At 53.6% G+C, this 24,653-nt stretch overlaps 1 protein-coding gene across 2 annotated transcripts in view; it reads left to right on the forward strand.

Annotated features, from left to right (window-relative positions):
* Positions 1-24,653, forward strand: part of PLG (plasminogen) — a 410,665-nt gene that overhangs the window by 382,709 nt on the left and 3,303 nt on the right. Inside the window, exons 9-18 of one of the 2 annotated variants that reach the window (XM_059699892.1) lie at positions 145-307; positions 1,175-1,320; positions 4,407-4,566; positions 7,039-7,226; positions 9,512-9,660; positions 11,211-11,304; positions 16,692-16,812; positions 18,168-18,242; positions 19,291-19,431; positions 21,424-21,530. In XM_059699892.1, coding sequence (XP_059555875.1) covers positions 145-307; positions 1,175-1,320; positions 4,407-4,566; positions 7,039-7,226; positions 9,512-9,660; positions 11,211-11,304; positions 16,692-16,812; positions 18,168-18,242; positions 19,291-19,431; positions 21,424-21,530 — 1,344 coding nt within the window. The remainder of the gene's footprint in view (positions 1-144; positions 308-1,174; positions 1,321-4,406; positions 4,567-7,038; positions 7,227-9,511; positions 9,661-11,210; positions 11,305-16,691; positions 16,813-18,167; positions 18,243-19,290; positions 19,432-21,423; positions 21,531-24,653) is intronic. The other variant, XM_059699893.1, reaches the window with a different exon arrangement.

Raw genomic sequence — 24,653 nt, forward strand, 5'->3', positions numbered from 1 at the left:
CGATAAACCACTTTCCAGTTCCAAAGCGGGGGAGCAGCCAGCGGCCAGACTGACGCTCCCAGATCCAGCTCCCCACCCCAGCCCTGCCGCCTGTGCCTTCCCCATTTCAGAACCACTCACGGCCATTTACTGTCTCTATTCAAGCAAGCCCCCCGCCGTCCTCCGGCCCCACATACCAGTGTCTGAAGGGCAGAGGGGAAAGCTACGTCGGGAAGGTGGCCGTCACTCTCTCCGGGCACACGTGTCAGCGCTGGAGCGAGCAGACCCCTCACAAGCACAACAGGACCCCGGAAAACTTCCCCTGCAAGTAAGTCCGGCCCGGCTCCGGCCCTGCGGCCGAGCCAGGCGTGAAAGCCCACTGACCTGGCTTGAGCTTGAGCCACTCCAGGTGAAGTCCCTGCCCTGACCACGGCCAGTGCTGTGCACGGGGATGGTGAGTCAGCCTGACTCCCGTGACGCGGGCTCTCCGCTCCAGCAGCGGATGCTGTTAGAAATGCAAGATCCTGGGCCCTCCCCCAGGGCCGCTCAGTCAGATCGCAGAGCAGCGGGTGTGGAGAACACGGAAATCCCAGGGCTACGCTGGAGACACTTGTTGTTGTTGCTAATCCGCACCAGAGGGTATTCTTCCCATTGATTTAAGAGAGAGTAAAAGGGAGGGGGGAGGAAGAGAGAGCAAGAGCGAGAGAGAGAGAGAGATGTGAGAAAGAGACATCGATTGGTTGCCTCCCGCACACACCCAGACCGAGGCCAGGGATTGAACCTGAAACCCATGTACATGACCTTGACCAGGAATTGAACCTGCGACCCTCTGGTCCAGGGGCCAATGGTCTAACCTCTGAGCCACACCGGCCAGGGCTGGATATGCTGTTTGAGGCAGGAACACTGTGGGAAATCCCCATGTGCTTTAGCATCCAGCGCCATGCCCAACACACAGCAGAGCTATTTGGCTTGGTGATCCCCAGTCGAGGAGTACGTTTTAACCATTGGCCCCAGAGAAGCGTTGGCGCCGTAATTCTCGGGGTCCTAAAGAGCCCCTCCTCCGCTCACGTGCCCACCTACCCTTCAGGAGGATTAGCTGGCCAAGCGTCCAATATCCCTATTAACCAGCCTGCGCGCTCCTTGTCATGTCATGGAGCCCGTGTGGAGGGCGGAACTCACACCACATCTTTTCCAGAAACCTGGAGGAAAACTACTGCCGCAACCCTGATGGAGAGTCGGCTCCGTGGTGTTTTACGACCAACAGCGAAGTGCGGTGGGAGCACTGCAAGATCCCGTCCTGCGACTCCTCCCAGGTGTCACCGGAGCAGGCGGAGGCCACAGGTAGCGGAGGGGCTGAGCGTGGAGGCTGACCTGTGGGCCCCTGCTCCCGCGCTTTGTCTAGGGTTGCGTTCTGCTCTGCTCAGAGAGCGTGCTCCCGGGTGTCACTTACGTTAAACCTGTGGAGGCAGTTTCCTGGTGGAAGGAGGGCCTTCTTGGTGAACGTGTCCTGTGCTCTTAAGAAGGAGGAGGCTTCAGCTGTTGGTGGAGAGGGTTCCATAAAGGCAGCAGGTCAAGTTGATTAGCACTGGTTTGCACTTCTCAGTCCTCACTGATCTTCTTCTTTAAAAAAAAAAAAAAAAAAAAATATATATATATATATATATATATATATATATATATATATATATATATATATATATATATATATCTACACTAATAAAAGAGAAAAATGGTAGGTAATTGGTGTACGACGATACCCTTTTCATTGGCTAATCAGGGCTATATGCAAATTAACTGCCAACTAAGATTGGCAGTTAACTGCCAACAAGATGGCGGTTAATTTGCATATGTAGGCACAATGCAGGGAGGCGAAAGGGAAAGCAGGAAGAAGCCCCCTGCCACTGACAGTGATCGGAAACCCAGGGGGGAGCTAGGAGCTGGGGGGCATGGCAAAGGTGGCCCTGGGGCTGCCTTTGCCCTGCCCCCCAGCCATGAGGGGAGAATCAGGCGCCTTTGCCGCCCCGGCCAGTGATAGCAGGAAGTAGGGGTGGAGCCAGCGATGGGAGCTGGGCACAGTCGAAGCTGGCAGTCCCGGGAGCTAGGGGTCCCTTGCCTGGGCCTAAAGCGGAGCCCACGATCACGGGGCTGCTGCAGCTGTGGGTCCCTGCTGCCCAGGCCGGATGCCTCAGCCAGAGGCATTAGGCCTGGGCAGGGGCGGAGCCTGCAACCGCGGGGAGCTGGGGGTCCCCTGCCCAGGCGTGACACCTCTGCCGGAGGCCTCAGGCCTGGTCAAGGGGCCGATCCGGTGATTGGTGATTGGAGGGTGATGAGGGTCAACTCCTCTGGCCGAGGCATCAGGCCTGGGCGGGGGGCTGAGCCGGGGATTGGGGGGATATGATGGTCCCCTTGCCCAGGCCTGAAGACTGGGTCAGAGGCGTCAGGCTTGGGTGGGGGGTGGAGCAAGTGATCAGAGGGAGATGGGGGTCCCCTGCCCAGGCATGATTCCTGGGCCAGAGGCCTCAGGCCTGGGCGGGGGCCAGAGCCAGTGATCGGGGGGAGATGGGGGTCCCCTGTCCAAGCCTGACACCTCTGGTGGAGGCGTCAGGCCTGGGCAAGGGGCCGATCAGGCGATTGGAGGGTGATGGGGGTCAACGCCTGAGGGCTCCCAGTATGTGAGAGGGGGCAGGCTGGGCTGAGGGACACCCCCCCACACACACCCAGTGCACGAATTTCATGCACCGGGCCCCTAGTGTGTGTGTGTATATATATATATATATATATACACACACATACATACATATATAATTATATATACATACTAGAGGCCCGGTGCACAAAAATTTGTGCACTCGGGGGGGAGGGGGGTCCCTCAGCCCAGCCTGTGCCCTCTCGCAGTCTGGGACCCCTCAGGGGATGACCACCTGTTGGCTTAGGCCCGCTCCCCAGGGGATTGGGCCTAAGATGGCAATCAGACATCCCTCTGGCAGCCCGGCAGCCCGGCAGCCCTTGGGGCATGTCGACTTGGCAGCGGGGAGCAGGCCTAAACTGCAGTCGGACATCCTTAGTGCTGCTGAGGAGGCAGGAGAGGCTCCCACTACCACCGCTGTACTGGCAGCCATCAGCCTGGCTTGTGGCTGAGCAGAGCTTCTCCCATGTGAGAGCGCCCTGACCACCAGAGGGCAGCTCCTGCATTGAGCATCTGCCCCCTGGTGGTCAGTGTGTGTCATAGTGACCAGTCATTCCCAGTCTTTCTGCTGTTAGGGTGAGTTTGCATATTACCCTTTTACTATATAGGATAGAGGCCTGGTGCACGAGTGGGGGCCAGCTGGTTTGCCCTGAATGGTGTCTCGGATCAGGGTGGGGGTCCCGCTTGGGTGCCTGGCTAGCCTGGATGAGGGGATGATGGCTGTTTGCAGCTGGTCGCACCCCCTTCAGGGTGGGGTCCCCACTGGGGTGCCTGGCCAGTCTGGGTGAGGGGCTGAGGGCTGTTTTCAGGCTGGCGGGTGACTGAAGCTCCCAACCTCTCCTTTTTTTCTTTGTTTTTTTCCTTTTTTTTTTTTTTTTTTTTATTCTGGGATTTATTTACCTTCTATGGCTGTCACTGGAGCTGAGAGCCGGCTTTAGCTCTGAGTCTCAGCTCCAGCTCTGAGGCCTCAGCTGCGGAAAGCAGGGATCTGGGTTTGTTTGGCTTCTATAATTGAAACACTGTTGCAGCTACAGCTCTGAGGCCCGGCTGGGTGAAAGCAGGTTTCTGGGGTTTGTTTAGCTTCTATAATTGCAACATTGTTTCTTAGAGTGCAAGCTCAGAGCCTAGCAGCGGCAGGCGGGGAACCTTGGCTTCCTCCTTCACTGGAGCAAGCAAGCTTCCTGTTCGCTTCAGCTGCCTGGCTGCCGGCTGCCATCTTGATTGGCAGTTAATTTGCATATCGCCTTGATTAGCCAATGGGAAGCGTGTCGGAGGTATGGTTAATTACCATGTTTGTCTATTATTAGATAGGATATTTTTAATATATATTTTTATTGATTTCAGAGAGGAAAGGAGAGGGAGAGATAGAAACATCATAATGAGAGAGAATCATGGATCAGCTTGCCTCCTGCACACCCTCTACTGGGGATCGAGCCCACAACCCGGGCCTGTGCCATGTCCAGGAATCGAACCATGACCTCCAGGTTCATAGGTTGATGCTCAACCACTGAGCCAAGCCAGCTGGGCTTCCCCAAGTTTTACATTAAATATTTACCTAAAAACCGAGGTCGTTAAAATTCTGGAATGTTACGGATCCGCTATTTCCTTTGCGTGCCCATCTGCCTGCTGACCAGGAGCAGTGTGAACGCACATACAGAGGCTGCTGTTCTGGGACTGTCACTGCTTCACACATCTCTCCATCCTTGTCATTATTCACTGACTTCTTCCACTTCCTTTTCAGTCCCACCCGAGCAGACCCCCGTGGTCCAGGAGTGCTACCACGGCAACGGGCAGAGCTACCGCGGCACCTCCTCCACCACCATCACGGGGCGCAAATGCCAGTCCTGGTCATCTATGACCCCACACCGGCACTCGATGACCCCAGGCAAAGTCCCCAACGCGTATGTCTTTGCTTTTTAACGGTCAGAGGAGCCCCGGCTCACTTGGGCTGGTTAGAAGGGACATGTTTACGCTAACTTCTTAGACCCAAACTTCTCTCGGCTCCAGAATGCGAGGCACAGTATCTCGGGTGCCTTGTTTTTGAGCAAAAATTCCCCAAGAAGAGAAGTTGGAGGAGGGCTGTCTTTCCTGAGCAGTTTTGTAGAAGCCGGGGGGTTGGGACGTATGGAGGGGTCATGGTTACACGAGTGGAAAGTTCAGGAAGACACATGACCTGATGATTAGCAACGGAACCACCCACAACACCTGCTTCCACCAAGGCTGCCGTTCAGCTGTGGCATTGGGTCATAGCCACTGACATGACGTCTGTGTGGGCCCCTGGGTGGCGGTGTCTACAGACTGACCTGTTCAGACCCATCGGGGCCTGAGTGTTATGGTCTGAGGGGACCTGAGGTGCCAGGACACAGAGAGGGAAAGCAGGAAGGCAGACGAGTCAGGGCGTAGACAGGTGCTGGTGGGAAAGGCAGGGAGGTGACCGAAGACCAGGGCTGAGCAGACAGCCTTTTTGCCACAAATGGATAAGCCTTTGAACACCTCCAACTGCTCAGCCACCTCTGGCTGGCTTCCTTGCATCGTGGGCCCCAGCCACATGTCTGAGGTATCTACAGGCATGGCCTCGGATTCCCACATTGCCTCATTGTTTCCGGCAGCCCCAGGTCATGGGTCTAGGCTGGAGAGGGGAGTCCACGGCTGAGAATCCCGTGAGGCTAGGGGAGTGTTCCGGGGAGGCCCTGGGGGACCAAACCACCAGCATCCCAGGTTCCTCACCTGTTGTTTCTTACCCAGAGTTTCCCGACTCCTCCGTAAGCCCTCAGCTCCCTCAGCTCCCTCAGCTCCCTGGTCTACCCGTATGTCTCCCTTTGCCCCTCAGTCCTGCAGTTCTTCAGCCTCATCCCGTTCCCAGGCCTGGGTGGCTGCAGCGAGGGAGGTGGGACAGGTGGGGGGAGTGAGGACAGTGCGGGGCGCCTCCCGTCCCCCCAGAACGCACCCCATGGAAACGATGTCGGGCCTGGGAGCTAGTTTCCAGAAGTCCCTCCAGCCCGGAACCCGCTCGATCCACCAGATGGAGTATTTGCAGTTACATTGTGCTCATGGCTTCCCACTGGGAATGCATAGCATTTAACCACAGCAGGAATGAACGGACTGGGAAGGCTGCCGGGCGTGCCATCGTTTTTGCTGTCATTTCTTCCTCAGGGAGATACATTCAGTTCCAGCTTTCACAGCCCGATGTGGCCATATATAGAGACACAGACACAGATACAGAACTATGCGTGTGTGCATAGAAAAAAAATCTAAAACACACACTTCAAAATCCATGTTGGTTATCCCTGGGAAACATAGTTAGCATTCCCAGGGGAAGGAGATATTCTGACACTTTCTTTACACATTTATATGCCATCTTAGCTTTTACATGGAGCATATATTAACTTTTATTTGTTAAATAAAAATTGTGATCTACTAGAGGCCTGGTGCACGCATTCGTGCACGGGTGGGGTCCCTCGGCTTGGCCTGCAGGGATTGGGCGGAAACTGGCAGTCCAACATCCCCCGAGGGGTCCTGGAGTGTGAGAGGGTGCAGGCCAGGCCGAGGGACACCACCAGTACACGAATCCGTGCACTGGGCCTCTAGTATGCATATAAGATCTTTGGTTAATCTCTTCCCGCTCTCCTGCTCTCCCCCCTTCCCTCTGAGATTCATCAGTCTGTTCCATGTTTCCATGCCTGTGCATTGAGCGTCTGGCCCCTGGTGGTCAGTGCCCGTCATAGCTACTGGTCGGTCAGCCAGTTGCTTAGGCTTTTATATATATAGATTTAAAAGTTGTTTTGACATTGAGGACCTGTGCTTGTGGCACTGTAATAATTAGCACCTTTCATATCTTTAGTGGAAATATTGCAAAGTCACTTAAGACTTTGTTAAGGCTCTCTCTCTCTCTCTCTCTCTCTCTCTCTCTCTCTCTTTCTCTCCCCCCTCCCCCCCACCATCCCCCATTCTAAGCTCCCAGGGCCCTTCTTTGCCTCTGGAACTTGTTTCCTGAGCCCATTTCTTCTACCGCTCACTTCGACCACTGCGACTTTCTAAGTAAACCTCCTCTTATTAAAAATAAGACTTTGGCTCTAGCTGGTTTGGCTCAGTGAATAGAGCATTGGCCTGTGGACTAAAGGGTCCCAGGTTCGATTCTGGCCAAGGGCACATGCCCATGTTGCGGGCTCAATCCCCACCCACCCACCCCCAGTAGGGGGCATGCAGGAGGCAGCCAATCAATGATTCTCGCTCATCATTGATGTTTCTCTCTCTCTCCCTTCCTCTCTGAAATTAATTTTAAAAAAAGACTTTGCTAACACAACACTCAGAGGGTGCGGGGTGCCCCTGAGGACTCTCCCCCCAACTCATGCCCTCTCGTGTGGCATTCGCAGCGGCCTGACCATGAACTACTGCAGGAATCCCGACGGCGACAAGGGCCCTTGGTGCTACACCACCGACCCCAGCGTCCGCTGGGAGTTCTGCAACCTGAAGAAATGCTCAGAGACACAGGGGGCTGTCACGAACGCCCCGTCCGAGGACCAGCCTGTCGGTTCCCAGGGCTCTTCGGAAGCAGAAGCAGGTGAGACGTGGTGGCCAGACTGTGCGCTTGGGCCCTGGGACGAAAGCCCGGGGAAGCGGATGGATGCAGAAGCTGGTTGCTATGGGAACCTGAATACATGTGGAAGGAAGCCTCTCCTGTCACCGTGGGGGTGGGGCCGAGCTGCTGCTGCTGGTGCACAGGGGGTGAGCCCTGGGGACCAACTGGCTGTGGTGGAGGATGGCATAGTGAGCCGGGGGTGGGAGGTTGGTAATGCCGGCATTAGCTGAAATAGGACATTTTATTTTTAAATTAAAAAATATATGTTTATTGATTTCAGAGAGGAAGGGAGAGAGAGAGAGAGAGAGAGAGAGAGAGAAACATCAATGATGGGAGAGAATCATTGATCAGCTGCCTCCTGCACGCCCCCTACTGGGGAATGAGCCTGCAACCCGGGCTTGTACCTTGACCAGGAATCAACCCTGACCTCCTGGTTCATAGGTCAAGGCTCAACCACCGAGCAACCCCAGCTGGGCTGAAATAGAGCATTCTAGAAAAGCACGTCCCTGCCTCCTCCATAGAGGAATAGAAAGGGTTAATTTGGCTGGGAACACGCTGAATTAGGGGAGCTAGGCAGGCGCATGAGGCTCCCAACAAACACTACGGAAGTGGCTGTGCGGCTGGACCTCAACATGAGAAGGGGCTGTCCCCTGAGGTGGAGCCGAAAGAGGTCCCATCCTCCCTGCTCCCCAAGCACCTGGTCCTGTGGTTGCCGGGCAGCAGCGAGGCCTCTGCACCTTCGAGGGGTGGGGATACACAGGGGCTCCCTCTCCCCGCCCACGTGCATGTTGGGTAACGTGTTAGTTGGGTAATGTGTTAGACAGGTAACATGTTAGACCGGTAATAAGTTAGACCGGTAACGTGTTAGACCGGTAATGTGTTAGACCGGTAATGTGTTAGACAGGTAACATGTTAGACAGGTAACGTGTTAGACAGGTAATGTGTTAGACCGGTAATGTGTTAGACAGGTAACGTGTTAGACGGGTAATGTGTTAGACCGGTAACGTGTTAGACCGGTAACATGTTAGTTGGGTAACGTGTTAGTTGGGTAACATGTGAGATGGGTAACGTGTTAGTTGGGTAACATGTGAGATGGGTAACGTGTTAGATGGGTAACGTGTTAGTTGGGTAATGTGTTAGATGGGTAACGTGTTAGACCGGTAATGTGTTAGATGGGTAACGTGTTAGACGGGTAACATGTTAGACCAGTGATGTGTTAGATGGGTAATGTGTTAGACCGGTAACATGTTAGACAGGTAATGTGTTAGTTGGGTAACATGTTAGACGGGTAACATGTTAGACCGGTAACGTGTTAGTTGGGTAACATGTGAGATGGGTAACGTGTTAGTTGGGTAACGTGTTAGATGGGTAACGTGTTAGTTGGGTAATGTGTTAGATGGGTAACGTGTTAGATGGGTAATGTGTTAGATGGGTAACGTGTTAGATGGGTAACGTGTTAGACGGGTAACATGTTAGACGGGTAATGTGTTAGATGGGTAACGTGTTAGATGGGTAATGTGTTAGACGGGTAATGTGTTAGATGGGTAACGTGTTAGACAGGTAATGTGTTAGACGGGTAATGTGTTAGACCGGTAATGTGTTAGACAGGTAATGTGTTAGACAGGTAATGTGTTAGGTGGGTAACGTGTTAGACGGGTAATGTGTTAGACCGGTAATGTGTTAGACCGGTAATGTGTTAGACCGGTAATGTGTTAGACGGGTAACGTGTTAGACGGGTAATGTGTTAGTTGGGTAACATGTGAGATGGGTAACGTGTTAGTTGGGTAACATGTTAGACGGGTAACATGTTAGACCGGTAACGTGTTAGTTGGGTAACATGTGAGATGGGTAACGTGTTAGTTGGGTAACGTGTTAGATGGGTAACGTGTTAGTTGGGTAATGTGTTAGATGGGTAACGTGTTAGACCGGTAACATGTTAGACAGGTAATGTGTTAGATGGGTAACGTGTTAGATGGGTAACATGTTAGATGGGTAACGTGTTAGATGGGTAATGTGTTAGATGGGTAATGTGTTAGACCACAACATGTTAGATGGGTAACATGTTAGACTGGTAACGTGTTAGACAGGCAACGTGTTAGACAGGTAACATGTTAGACGGGTAATGTTTTAGACAGCTCCCGCCACCCCAGCCTCCTGGGCTCTGCACGGTGCACCCACAGGGCCCGACATTGGAGAACCTGCCGCCGCCGCGCTCATGCCTCCTCCCCGGGTCCGCGGAGCCTGACCTGCGCCCTCTCTCCCCGCAGACTGCATGCTGGGCAACGGGAAGGGGTACCGGGGCAAGAAGGCCACCACTGTGGCTGGCACCGCCTGCCAGGCCTGGGCCGCCCAGGAGCCCCACAGACACGGCATCTTCACGCCGGAGTCGAACCCACGGGCCGGGCTGGAGAAAAACGTAAGCCGCTCTCCGCCTTTTGCTGACCGACCTTAGCAAACAGAATCGGTTCTGCTGCGGTGACGCAGCCTGGGCTGATCTTCGGTGTGTGTGTGTGTGTGGGGGGGGGACCATGCGGGGTTTCGGGGCCGAGCCTGCAGCAGGAGCAGCACCGGTACCGTCAGCACAGGAGGCAGCCCGGCCACCCTGCCGCAGGCCTCACTCCCGGTGCTCTTCCCTCCGCGCTGTTTCTAGTTTCCAGTGTCTACCCTCTACCAGCGGTTCTCAACCTTCCTCATGCCGTGACCCTTTAATACAGCTCATCATGTCGTGGTGACCCCCAACCATAAAATTATTTTTGTTGCTACTTCATAACTGTAATGTTGCTACTGTTATGAATCGTAATGTAAATATCTGATATGCAGAATTTATTTTCATTGTTCGTGACCCACAGGTTGAGGATCTAGAGCAGCCGTGGGCAAACTACGGCCCGTGGGCCGGATCCGGCCCATTTGAAATGAATAAAACTAAAAAAAAAAAAAAAAGACCGTACCCTTTTATGTAATGATGTTTACTTTGAATTTATATTAGTTCACACAAACACTCCATCCATGCTTTTGCTCCGGCCCTCTGGTCCAGTTTAAGAACCCATTGTGGCCCTCGAGTCAAAAAGTTTGCCCACCCCTGCTCTAGAGTCTAGTTCCTGGTGATCAATGTGATTCGTGACCTTATGGTCAGACTTTTCTAGGAAAAACATTTGGGTGGGCCATTGGGATTCCCCATAGTAGGATTTCCCAGTCTCTCACACTTCCTTTTCTTTCTTTAAAATTTTTTTTAAAAAGACATATATATATATATATATATATATATATATATATATATATATATATATATATATATTTAATTGATTTCAGAGAGGAAGGAAGAAGAAAGAGAGAAACATCAATGGTGAGAGAGAATCATAGGTCAGCTGCCTCCCGCACGCCCTGCACTGGGGATGGCGCCCACGACCTGGACATGTGCCCCAACTGGGAATTGAACCACGACCTCCTGGTTCATAAATCAATGCCCAACCACTGAGCTGCGCCGGCCGGGCCGCTCACACTCCGGCTTACTTCAGAGCATGCATAGGAAGGACCAGGGGACACAGCCTCTCGTGGCTTGACCCACGGATGGTGCCCAGCCCAGGGCATCTGCATGTCTGAGCCACCAGCAAGCAGGCTCCGTGGTGACCCAGGCGCAGGATGAGTCGATCATGCCCCGTGGTCCTACTGGGCACCTCTACCGCCTCCACCCACAGGGGTTCCCTTTTACAGTCTCCACGTTAAGTCCCCTGAGAGGCTCCACCCTCCCTCTGGGGCGTGGCCTCAAGGCTGGAGCTCCTTTGGGACAAGGAGACATGACCAATGGGCTGGAATGAGCCAGAAGCATCCTAAAGTTACACCCCCCGCCCCCCACAAAGGAGCGCTTACCTTCCCTCTTCTGAGGGCAGCGTGACTGCCCGTGCCCGGGCCCCCCTCTCCCGCCCCGTGCACGCCGTCCCCCATCCCTGAGCAGCGCCTCTCTTCCAGTACTGCCGGAACCCCGACGGCGACGTCAACGGGCCCTGGTGCTACACGACGGACCCCAAGAAGCTGTTCGACTACTGCGACGTCCCGCAGTGCGGTAAGCTGGCTTCATTTCTGAAAGGAACCGACTTCTCAGACACATGCAGCCTCGCCTCCTTCCTGCGGGTCTGAGAGAGAAGGGCTTGCGAGCTGGGCTTTCCGCTGGGCTGCCCTCCCCCCCACCCCCGCCCCCCCCCCCCCAGCCTCCTCCCTGAGCCCTCTCTCTTCATCATTGAAGATGCCCACCTCAAACGTAAGTTATTTACTTATATTCACTTACTTTAAATTATGTATTTGTTGGTTGAATGATTTTAATAATGCATTTCAATTCCACCACCACGTTCAGTTCAGATAAGAAATAAGTAAAAATAAAGAGAAACTTTCGATTCTGTTCTGAATGGAGAACCGGAGAGCGGTGCTCTCTGTAGCTACCCTTTCTCAGTGCATCTGTGAGGCCTGCTCTGTCCGAGGCTCAGCGGCAGGAACTAACCAGTGGTTCTCAACCTTCCTGAGGCCGCGACCCTTTAATACAGTTCCTCATGTTGTGACCCAGCCATAAAATTATTTTCGTTGCTACTTCATAACTGTAATGTTGCTACTGTTATGCATCGTCATGTAAATATCTGATATGCAGGATGTATTTTCATTGTTCACGACCCACAGGTTGAGAACTGCTAACAGCACCAGAGTAGCATGTCATAATGTTGCGTGTTTCCTGTTTTAAAAGATTTTTCTATGTGGATGCGCAGCACAGGCTGCAACAAAGGGAAAGTTATTTGGAAAATTCAGGCTCCAGGTTCGAGAGAGGGTAGAGTCTCTGATTGGGATGGAAAGAAACCCCCTGCAGTGTCGTTATGAACAATGACTTACGCTTACGTTGCTGAGGGTCTGAAGGGCGCCAGGCAACAGGAGAGCATTTGTTGATCCTGAACTGTCCTGGGCATGAGCAGGTGCCACCAAGGATGGACACTGACCTTTTCTCCGGGACCCTGTGCCCAGCGGAGGGGAGCAGGTGGGAGGGAAGCAGTGCAGGCAGTGATGTGTTATCTCTGGGCCCTTGGTGAGTCTGGGAGGCTGCCAGGAGGGTGGTCTGGAGCCTGGCTGGGAGAGGTAATAGTTCAGGTTAGGGCAGATTATCCTTGCTACTTACAATCACATACACACATCTCTCTATATAAAAGCCTAATATGCTAAGTCTCCGACTGATCCGTTGACCGTTTGGTCAACCACTCGACCAGTCGCTATGACAGGCACTGACCACCACGCAGACGGTCCGACTGGTAGGTGAGCTTGCTGCTGGGGTCCGGCTGATTGGGACTGGGTGAGATGGGCCGGACACGCCCTGGAGCCCTCCCATGGTCCCTCCCCGGCCGGTCAACCTCCCACGGTCCCTCCCTGGTTGGCTGGCTCCTATTGGCTCCAATGGGGACTGGGCAAGACAGGCCAGACACGCCCTTGAGCCAACCTTCCGTGGTCCTGCCCCGGCCTCTAAAATATTTCTTCTAATTAATTTCCTTTCAATGTGCACAAATTTGTGCACCAGTGCCGGGGTCCAATCCCAGCGGGTCCAGGGGTCCCCAAAGGCATGGACGGAGTAGGCGAAGAAGGAATGACATGGGGACAGCGTTCAGTTGATCAGCAGCCTAGCCAGAATCTCTAGCCCGGATCTCCAGGCAAGTTCTGGTCTGGATCTCCAGAGAGGTTCTGCTTCGGATCTCCAGCGAGGTTCTGTAGCCATGTTCCCTCGCTAGGTTCTCCAGCCAGGTTCTGTCCAGGCTCTCCAGTCAGGTTCAGTGTCCAGGTTCCAGTCAGGTTCTCCTGCCAATCTCTGTAGTCAGGTTCAGTCCAGGATCCCTTGCCATGTTCTCCCGCTAGGCTCTGTCTCTAGGCTCCGAGGCCAGTCCCCGTCCAGGATCCTCTGGCATGCTCTCGCCAGCGAAGTTCTTCTGTCTCTAGGCTCCGTGTAGGTTCTGTCTTCTGAATTCTGTCTCCTGAGTTCTGAGTCTTTCTGTCTTGTTACAACTGTATTTATACCAGTTGATTCAATCCTATCAATCTCTATTACAAAGGTTAGGGCGTTTCTTATCTCCATTCCAGGGAGAAAAGATTATGTAGTTTAAGCATGATTGTTCGTAGTTAAAGGGATTAATTACCCGCCTGGCACTTAGTTGAGGGGTTTTATTCCCTCCCTAACTTCAGGGGAAAATCCCTACCTGGGGATTCAACCTTTCTTGGAGCGGTGACCTTGGTTAAAACACAGCGCCAAGAAGGTGAGCAAACATATTAAGAACCGTATGCCATATATGCCAGGTCCCTTGAAACAGCAAGGATGGACCGGCTCCCGGCAAATTCCCCCTTTTTTATTTTTTTAAAAGCAAGCATTAAAAAGAAAAACCTGAAACGCTCTCTTGTATCCATTTTAAGAGTAGGATTGGCGCTTTCCGCTATTACCTGAGTCCTGATCTATCATCCCAGGGAGAGCTTGCCAATCCTGCGCTTTCCCGGGGTGGAAAGGCTGCAGTGGGGTTAAGGATAAGGCTCCTTGGGCCTACCTTCTCCCATGCCATTACATTTACCTTTCCTTCCTCAGAAAAGCATGGACATACTTCTTGTATAAAACGTTCTGTCTGACTGGGAGTAACCTTAATTCCTCTGTTAGCAAGCATATATGTTAAAAGATCAATACAGAGTCTTTTTTCTTTAGACTCAGTATGGCACATCTTCTTAATCTAAAGATCAATACAGAGTCTTTTTTTCTTTGGACTCAGTATGGCACATCTTCTTAATCTAAAGTTCAATACAGAGTCTTCTTTCTTTGGACTCAGTATGGCACATCTTCTTAATCTAAAGATCAATACAGAGTCTTCTTTCTTTGGACTCAGTATGGCACATCTTCTCAATCTAAGTTCTGTACTATCCACCTTCTTACCCTATTTATCCTCTATAGGGGGGTCTGTAGCACCCTGGTGGAGTCCTATCCGTCCCGAGCGTGGGGGTTCTCAATGGGGGGGGCTTACCTAAGGGAATCCTGTTCCAGGGGTTCCCAAAGGTGTGGACGGAGTCGGCGAAGACTATCCACCCTCTTCCTACGGTGGAGTCCGATCCGTCCCGAGTGTGGAGGTTCTCAATGGGGGGGCTTACCTAAGGGAATCCTGTTCCAGGGGTTCCCAAAGGTGTGGACGGAGTCGGCGAAGACTATCCACCCTCTTCCTATGGTGGAGTCTGATCCGTCCCGATTGTGGGGCAAAGACTATCCACCCTCTTCCTACGGTGGAGTCCTATCTGTCCCGAGTGCGGGGCGCTTACCTAGGGGTCCCTGTTCGGGCGCCATATGCCGGGGTCCAACCCCAGCGGGTCCAGAGGTCCCCAAAGGTGTGGACAGAGTCGGCGAAGAAGGAATGACACAGGGACTTCTCCAGCCAGGTTTGGTCTGGATCTCCAGGCAAGTTCTGGTCTGGATCTCCAGAGAGGTTCTGCTTCGGATCTCCAGCGAGGTTCTGTAGCCATGTTCCCTCGCTAGGTTCTCCAGCCAGGTTCTGTCCAGGCTCTCCAGTCAGGTTCAGTGTCCAGGTTCCAGTCAGGTTCTCCTGCCAATCTCTGTAGTCAGGTTCAGTCCAGGATCCCTTGCCATGTTCTCCCGCTAGGCTCTGTCTCTAGGCTCCGAGGCCAGTCCCCGTCCAGGATCCTCTGGCATGCTCTCGCCAGCGAAGTTCTTCTGTCTCTAGGCTCCGTGTAGGTTCTGTCTTCTGAATTCTGTCTCCTGAGTTCTGAGTCTTTCTGTCTTGTTACAACTGTATTTATACCAGTTGATTCAATCCTATCAATCTCTATTACAAAGGTTAGGGCGTTTCTTATCTCCATTCCAGGGAGAAAAGATTATGTAGTTTAAGCATGATTGTTCGTAGTTAAAGGGATTAATTACCCGCCTGGCACTTAGTTGAGGGGTTTTATTCCCTCCCTAACTTCAGGGGAAAATCCCTACCTGGGGATTCAACCTTTCTTGGAGCGGTGACCTTGGTTAAAACACAGCGCCAAGAAGGTGAGCAAACATATTAAGAACCGTATGCCATATATGCCAGGTCCCTTGAAACAGCAAGGATGGACCGGCTCCCGGCACACCAGGCCTCTAGTATGTACATATGTGCACACAGAGACTCCCATTTAAAAATACCCTATTACCAAGTTTTATATAGAGCCCTGATGTCAAATTTATACACAATTCACCACATTCATTTTTTTTATAACAGCTATTTCTCTTGAGTTAATGGTTGCACACAACATTATGTTTTCTTACTAGGATTACAGAAGTCTTCATATATGCACACGTTTGCTTTATTTATTAGAAAGTGTGCTTTTAGGTTAGTTTACTGAAAAATATATGGATATGTGTTTTTACAAATTTTGATTGATTTGAATAATGTACTGAACAAGATCATTATGGAAAGATTTGGTGTTCATTTAATAAATGTAGAGCTTAAAAATATACCCTATTGCCTTTCAGCAGGGATGGCACTGTGGTTTTCAGAGAGCTGTCCATGGTTCGGTGGAGGTGGTGGTGGTGACAGTGATATGTGGCTAAAGTTATAGGTCAGATTAACAAGGTGTGTCGGTCAAGGTCGTCTAGGCCAGTGGTCGGCAAACCACGGCTCGCAAGCCACATGCGGCTCTTTGGCCCCTTGAGTGTGGCTCTACCACAAAATACCGACTTCTGTGCATGGGCCACGAAGTTTCAATCACACTGTACGTGCACACCCGCACGTGGTTATTTTGTGGAAGAGCCACACTCAAGGAGCCAAAGAGCTACATGTGGCTTGTAAGCCGTGGTTTGCCGACCACGGGTCTAGGAGAAGCCGTCATCCTCATGCCTAACTACACCAATTTACTGCATCGCTCCCCCCGATAATAGAAAGTGCTTCCATCTTCTTGAATGGAGAAGGTTCTGTGTTGCCTTCTACTACTTTTCAAACTTAGAGAAAGATATTCCAAAACATGCTTATGGGGTGTGTTTTTTTTGTTTGCTTGTTTATTTCACTTTTGAAATTGTTTAAAAGCTTTCTTTACTTTTCTCTTTTCTTTTTTTTTTATATTGAGTTTATTGGGGTGACATTGGTTCACAAAACCATACAGGTTTCCAGTGAACAACTCAAAATATCGTCTGCACATTGCACCCCCTTCCCTGGCCATCACCACCCTGCTGTCTGTGCCTACGTGTAATGTATATACTTGTTGATTTATCCCTTCACCTTCTTCCATCCAGTCCCCAAGCCCCTCCCCTCTGACAGCTGTCGGTCTGGTCCACGCGTCCAGGCCTCTTGCTAATAGTCTGGGCTTTGAGGTGTCAAACACTCCGTGCTTTGACGCCTCACGCGCCACTCACTCACCGTGAGCTGTGTGACAGCACGGTCACCTCTCACTTCAGATGCGACTCTCTTTCCTGTGCCGCAGCGTCCTCGTCCTTTGACTGTGGGAAGCCCAAGGTGGAGCCGAAGAAGTGCCCCGGAAGGGTCGTAGGTGGGTGCGTGGCCAACGCACACTCCTGGCCGTGGCAGGTCAGCCTTCGAACAAGGTAACGGCACTTCTAGGAACGATGCGTCCACCCTTCTGTGTGAGCCCGCAAACCCGTCTGCATCCGCACTCAGCCCGAGCTCAGGCTCAGCGCCGGCCTCTGCATTCTCCTCAGGAGGAAGGGAAGCTAGGGTGTAAAGGATTTGCTTTTTCTAGGGTCTCTGCTTTGAAAATAGCCAGAACTGGGGTCTTTTCCTTGATCCGGGCAGCTACCATTAAGGTGTGTAGAGGCCACAATTCCCAAGAGCCAGTATTGCCGGGAAAGTCTTGAAGATCCCTTGTAAGATGAAGAGCAAAAGCTAACTAGAGGCATGTGACAGCTGGCGGGGCACCACGACCCAGTTCCCTGGGGTCCATCACAGACACAGATTTCAGTGACTTCATTCCGAGGGGCTCACCCGGCCGCGCACACACCTCCTTTCGCGTGGGGCGGCTCCCGCTCCCCACAGGCGAGCAGTGACCAGCTCTGCCCCCACAGAACCCTGGGCAGTCTGGGTCATCATGCCAGTGGCCTCTGCCGTCAGTGGGCTCAGGCCGCCCGGTGACTGTGGAAAGCGCACAGGTGACACGGCTGCTTCCCGTCTCCTTTCTGCGCCCGGGCACCTGCGCCCAGGTGCGGGCGGCCTCCCCCGCGAGCCTTCCGCCCGGGGCTCGCCCGGTGCCGCCGCCCCACGCGAGTCCATGGTTCACGGTGTTGCGCGGCGTTTCTGTCCTTGGCCTCATCGCTTAGTAACCGCGCTCCGCACAGCCTCCGCCCGTCACGCTTCCCGTCAGTCTTCCCACACCGCGCGGTCTCCTCCTGACGTCAGCGCCCCCCCCCCCCCCCCCCACTGTGCTCCCTTCCTTCCCGCTCTTTCCACGAGCTACCACGTGCCCAAAAGTCCTGGGACGTAAACGATTAGGAGCCACCTCCCCCTCGAGAGGGAATTCTCTCGGGTAAAATCAGCAAGTCCCGGAACCAGGCTGCTCAGGGTCACCTTGGGCGCCTGAGAAGGACTCGCCAGGTCTCGCATGGATCTTGCCAAAAGGAAAGGAAAGAAATGAAAGGGGTGGTTTTGCCGGGTCCCTTCTGTTCCAGTCCAGGGCTGCCCAGTCAGAGCCAAGGGCTCGGGCCTCATGTTGGAGCCCCGTGGGTTTGCTCGTCTGGGGACAGCTGTCCCCGAGCCTCTCCCCGGCCACCGTACAGAGTGCTGCCTGCTGTGGATGGAACCTTCTGGAACTCAGCCCCTACCGTCCTGGTGACGGGCCGGTGGCCTTTCCTTTGGGAACATCGCACTAACAGAAGTAACTGGGCGCTGCCTTCGGCTTCCCGTAGACAGAGCATGAGGTCTGACCTACACTCTCGCTGCCCCCCAGGTTCCGAACGCACTTCTGCGGAGGCACGCTGCTGTCCCCGGAGTGGGTGCTGACCGCCGCCCACTGCCTGGAGAGGTAGGCGCGGGGACGGCTGGCAGACTTCCCGCCTGTGCCCTTCCCTGTCCCCTCCCGCCCTCCTCCGATGGCCGTGCCACTGGGCACCGGGGAGTGGGTGTGGAGAGCCTGAGGCAGAGTTGTCAGGGCCATCGGATGGGAGAGGGCGGGAGGGTTTCCAGGGGGAAACGAAGGAGAAGGACCAGCTGGGGGGTAGGCAGGAGAGAGCCGTGCGTGGCACGGGCACAGGTGCCCGAGTGACCACTGACACGGGGCCTGCCCTTGTGCCGACTCTAGTGTTGGTCCCATCTACCAGAAGCATCGCCGAGAACATTCCTTAACAGCGAGGCTCGGTCAATGGTGACCTTTCTTTTTTAAAAAAAAAAAATTTTTTTTTTAAATTGATTTCAGAGAGGAAGGGAGAGGAAGAGAGAGATAGAAACAGCAATGATGAGAGAGAATCATTGATTGGCTGCCTCCTGTATGCCCCCTACTGGTGATTGAGCCTGCAACCAGGGAATGTGCCCTTGACTGGAATCAAACCTGAGACCCTTGAGTCCACAGGTCGACGCTCTATCCACAGGTCGAGCCAAGCCAGCCGGGGCCTTTCTTTCCTTTTATTTGTTACTAGAGGCCCAATGCACGAAATCCATGCAAGGGGCTCAGGGGCTCGGCCCTTGCAGCTCTGGCTTCGTCCAGAAGGTTGTCCGGAAGGTTGTTCGGCTGTCCAGTCTAATTAGCATATTACGATTTTATTATTATAGATTATTTCTTTTGTTAATCCTCACCTGTGGATGTTTTGCATTGATTTTTAGAGAGAGTGGAAGGGAGGGGGAGAGACACAGAGCGAGAGAAACATTGATGTGAGAAAGACACATTGGTTGCCTCCCGCACGCACTCCGACCAGGGCTGGGGATCGAGCCTGTAACTGAGGTATGTGCCCTTGACTGGAATGGAACCCCCACAGGCTGATGCTCAGAGGAAACTGGGGAGCCGAGTGTCTGGCTCAGAAGGGCGCCCGGTGAAGAGGCTGCCCACCCTTCGCTGCTCACGGCACCGCCTTTTCCAGGTCCTCACGGCCTTCGTCGTACAAGGTCATCCTGGGAGCGCACCGCGAGAACGTCCTGGAGGAGGACGTGCAGGAGAGGGACGTGGCCAAGCTGGTGCTGGAGCCCACGCGGGCCGACATAGCACTGCTGAAGCTGAGCAGGTGCCCGCCCCACGCGCGTGTCCGGGAGGCGTGGGCAGTGCCGCTCCTGCCCGGGTTCCTGGCGGAACAGGCGGGGAGGAGAGAGGGGGTGCACGGGGGGGCTGCAGGGCCACGAAAGGCACAGGCCTTCGGGGAAGAACATTGACCTTCAAGTGAGACCTGGGCTCGACCCCATTCTGCTCCGTCCTGGCTGTGGTCTTGGCAAAGGCACCAGGACTCAGTTTCCTCGCGTGAAAAAGAGTTGAAACACGAGGTGCAGGTGATCCCTAAACTCTCACTGGAGGGTCGCGGTCAGCCAACAGACATCCAGAGAATTCCTCCAGTGTCTGGCTGGCCGCCTCCTCTCGGCATGGCGATGTGTGTGGGGGACTCAGAGGAGACTGATATCCCAGAACATGAAGAACCCGGACAGGACCTCTCACACCCCGCACAGACGCAAGGCCTCCTTCCGAGCGCTGGTTTCGCTTTTCCTGCGGAAACGGTGCAGGGCATCAGGCCTGGGCACTGGCGGCTGCCTATGCCGCTGCGTGAGCAGGACTTGGGAGCAGGTCCCAGGGAGGCAGCTGAGGCGGCAGACGGCGCTTTTGAGAACAGACATGATGGGGACAGTCACCAAGGCCCTCACACGTCAGCGTGGGACAGGCTCCCGGGACAGGGGGATCCACCGACAGTGAGGACAGGCCAGGGCACATGAGGCCGGCGCCCGCTGGTCTGTGCAGGAACACCTCTGGGTATTCGGGGCAGTGCCCTGAGGCCTGACCCTCGGGGGCGTGTGGACGCTCCAGAGAGGGAAGAAAGGGCTGCTGGCTTAGCCTGAACAGGAACTCATCTCCTCCTTTCCCATAGTCCTTCGAGGGCACCCAGAGGACTCCCGGCTCGAATTTGGGGTTCTGGGAGTGTTCTCTGCAGATTGGAATGTTTGAGCTTCAGACTCATCCACTCCATGCCCTCCACTCCAAGTGTCTAAGGCAGTGGTTCTCAACCTTCTGGCCCTTTAAATACAGTTCCTCATGTTGTGACCCAACCATAAAATTATTTTCGTTGCTACTTCATCACTGTCATGTTGCTACTGTGATGAATCGCAATGTAAATATCTGATATGCAGGATGGTCTTAGGCGACCCCTGTGAAAGGGTCGTTCCACCGCCAAAGGGGTCACGACCCACAGGTTGAGAACCGCTGGTCTAAGGCATAGAAGGGAACCTCTAGAGTGACATCTGCGGGGTCACCCCATGTGAGAGGCTGGGTCTATGCTGGTGACCCCAAGAGGGAGTGTCTGCTTCCAAGTTGGCGGCCATGGTGATTCTTAATTGGATTCGGGCGTCTCTCATCTCCCTTCTGTTTTCCTCGTGAACAGAAGGGAATCCAGCCTGGACGTGGGGGTTCTGGTGGTGAAGATGCCCTGGAACCCTACGACCTGTGAAGGCTCTTGGGAAACAATGCCCTTTTGCTTATGCGAGTGTTTCCGGTCCTCCTTCATTTGGTGCCTAGTTATTGTTTTCCCACCATCATGGTGTGGAGACTCATAGAGGAAACAGAGAACCCAAAAGGTGGGCGACTCGCTCACGGTCACGTGATGCATTTGCTCTAATGGACACCGTGTGTTAGCACCTCAGTGGGACGTGCACCTGCTGCTGGGAGCCTGTGAAGTGGATATAGAAGCAGGTCCTTGGTCCAGGGTGCAGTGCACAGAATGGGCATGTCACCCCCACTCCCACCGCTGGAAACTCACCAATGAAGTGTCACTATGGATTCTTGTCCGTAAGGGGTGCCTTTGTAACAAAACGTTCTGTTTCTTCCGCCCATAAGCTCCTATAGGCAAAGGTGAGGGTGGAAGCTGTTCTCCAGGCTGGCCTGTGCCAGGGCATCGAGGAGATGCCAGCTCGGAGGGTCTGGGGCTTCGGGCAGGTAGCGTCTGGTTGTGGGTGACCACCGGTGAGCAGCAGGAGTCTCAGGCAGGGCAGTCAAATGTCACGTCTGTGCTTCCTTTCAGCCCTGCCATCATCACCGACAAGGTGATCCCAGCGTGCCTGCCATCAGCCGACTACGTGGTCGCTGACCGGACGGTCTGTTACATCACTGGCTGGGGAGAAACCCAAGGTGAGGTCAATTCCGTGACTCGCGTAATGAACTCCTTTTGGCCTACAGCCTCTGTGAGAAAAGGAGCATTTGCACAAACTCCTATCAGTTGGTGAGGTCCACCGCCTCCTGACTTAGTCTGGGCCCTGCCCACGTCTCCATTCTCAGCCAGGGAGCGGGAGAGTTTCTCTGAGTCTCTGTCTTAGCCCATAAATTCAACGTTGATACTGCGTCCCAGGTAAGCAGAGCCTTGATACAAGCCTATGACTGCAGGGTGTGAGGGTATTTCTCATGTGAAGTTAGCCACCCTGAGTTCCCTAGCAGGTGCAAAACAACTAAAATCATAGTTCAACTAGAGGCCGATGCAGGAAAATTCATGCACTGGAGGCAGGGGGGGTCCCTCAGCCCGGCCAGTCCCTTCTCACAGTCCAGGAGCCCTCAGGGGCGGGAGGTGACCCGGTGATCAGGGGAAGGTGAAGCCCCCATCACACCACTGCTGCTGCCACTGCCAGCAGCGCAAGCCTCGGTTGGACCTGGTTACCTGTGCTTTGGGTGGCCCTGGGCGGGGCAGGTGGCATCCGAGGCTTGCCTGTGCCTCGGACGTCAGCTGGGCAGCTGATATCTGAGGTTTGTCTGCACCTTGGGCTGGCCCTGGGTGTCTGGGGCCTGAGGGCGGATCCAGCCACACTGAGCGCTTGCCACCCCACAACCCCCTGGCAGGGCTGAAAGGACTGGGGGACTCCAGCAGGGCTGAGGGGACTGGGCACCACCATCTTTGTGATGGTGTGATGGTCAATTTGCATATTCCCTCTTTATTAGATAGGATTAGTCTCCCCAGATACCCGACATGTCTGGTGTATGTGTGGGGAGACAATGGGGGTGGGACAGACATACAGCTTGGGGAAAGTAAGAAAGGCTCCTGTTTTAGCAGGGACTTGCTATTGGCTTACGGGGTGAGGGTGAGAAAGGAAACGTTTGTGCAGGTCCTGGCCTGGCCTAGGGGACTCTGTCCTCACTCTGCAGTGCACCCCGGTAATAATGACACTCCTGACTCAGGCCTAGGAACATGTGAGAGCATCCGAGGTCTCTGCCTCGCTTTCTCAGAAGCGGTGGTGAGTCAGGAGTCCTGGAAATTGTCCTGGCTCTGCCCTCGCTGGCAAGCTGGACAGTCCCCTTACCTCTGGTCCACTTGGCGTCTCACCCTCATCTGCGAGATGAGTTGCCAAGCAGTGCTGTCCACGTTAGCCTTTTGCATGAGCTCTTGCTCGAAGAAAGGTTTTGTGGCTTTAAAACAGGTTGAAAACGCCTGGTCCAAATCCTTTCAAACTTGCCTTCCTATTTCTGCACTTTCCCTGCTGTCTGAGACCTGCCTCCGGGGTGTCCCATGGCCCCCCGTCTGCTTTCAGAGGCGGCGGACATTGAGGAGTAAAGGGAAACTTGCAAAGGAAGCGTCACAGGTGTGCCACACTGGTTCAGTCTTTGGTTTTAAAAAATTTAAAGGTCACAAATCCCTGTGCGTTCGGCATGTCCGTTCTGATTTTGCAAAGGAAGGATCTGAGGCTGAGAAGGCGCAGGGGTTGTGGGTGGTTGAGGAGGCAGACAGACCCAAGGCAAGACCCCGATTCCCACTGGTCAGCTGCCGGGACTCAGAAAAGCCACAGACTCTTTTTGGACTTGTTTCCTCGGCTGGAAATGGGCTTCAGGGCGAGTGTGGGGGAAGCGATGAGAGGAGCCGATAAGGCACCGAGCAGCTGAGTCACGTTAATGACGGGGAGTGCAGTGTTCCCATGTGACTCTCTAGCAAGTGGCGAAAATCCAATGCAAACTGCATTCATCCAAAAGAGGGACTTCTTAGTGAGCCGCAAACCTGCTGGCTGATGAAAACATGGACTCAAGATCGTATAGATCCAGATGTGAGTTCTGTCCCATCTACCTCCACGCGGTATCAGGAAGTTATTTAATCTCTCTGAGCCTCGGTTTCCTCATCTGTACCACCTTATAGAGTCACTGTGAGCATTAAGATGATGCATATGGAATTCCCAGTGATTTGGAGATGGTGTTCCAGCAGATCCTATGCTTAGATAACCACCATCACCATCACCACCATGACCATCATCACCCCCCAACATCACCATCACCACGCTCCAACCCACCCCATCATCACCATCATCACATCATCACCCCCATAATCACCACCATCACCACCGCAACCATCATCAACATCACTATCATCATCCTCATCATCACCATTATCATCAAGCTCCAATCCTCCCCATCATCACCAAAATCATCACCATCATCACCCCCATCAACATCATCACCACCATTATCATTATCAAGCTCCAACCTTCCCTCCCCATCATCACCACCATCACCACCACAACCATTTATACCATCACCATCATCACCATAATCATCACCATAATCACCACCATAATCACCATCATCACCACCACAACAATCATCACCATCACTATCATCACCCCCCATCATCACCCACCAACATCACCACCACCACCATGACCATCATCACCACCACCATCACCATCATCAATATCACCATCACCACCATTATCATCAAGCTCCAACCCTCCCCATCATCACCATAACCATCATCACCATAACCATCACCAATATCACCATCATCACCATTATCATCAAGCTCCAACCCTCCCCATCATCACCATAATCATCACCATCACCACCACCATGACCATCACCACCACCACCTTCATTACCATCATCAAGCTCCAACCCTCCCCATCACCACCTTCATCATCATAATCACCACCATCACAATAACCATCAAGGAGCCTGTGTGTAGCTGAGCCCTGATGGAACCGGCCTGCCTGACCCGCAGGCCCATTCGCTGTTCCTGTCCCACACACTCTTCTGCACACCCTCCTGCCCTGGGTGCCCGTCTCTCGGGCCTCACTCACATGTCTGCTGGGAAGTGACTCTCATAGACTCGCTGCACCAGGAGGAGTCACAAAACTTGAGCCAGGGTGTTGACCATTTTCCTACATGTCAACAGTGACTTCTGATCAATCTGTGTTGCCTCGCCTCTTGGTGTGGGGTCAGAATTCTCCCCTCTCCCGGCAGCCCCCAGATGTTCCCTGCTCCAAAGCAAGGAAATGTGGCTTC

Source organism: Myotis daubentonii, chromosome 6 (assembly GCF_963259705.1).
Source record: "Myotis daubentonii chromosome 6, mMyoDau2.1, whole genome shotgun sequence".
NCBI lineage: Eukaryota > Metazoa > Chordata > Mammalia > Chiroptera > Vespertilionidae > Myotis > Myotis daubentonii.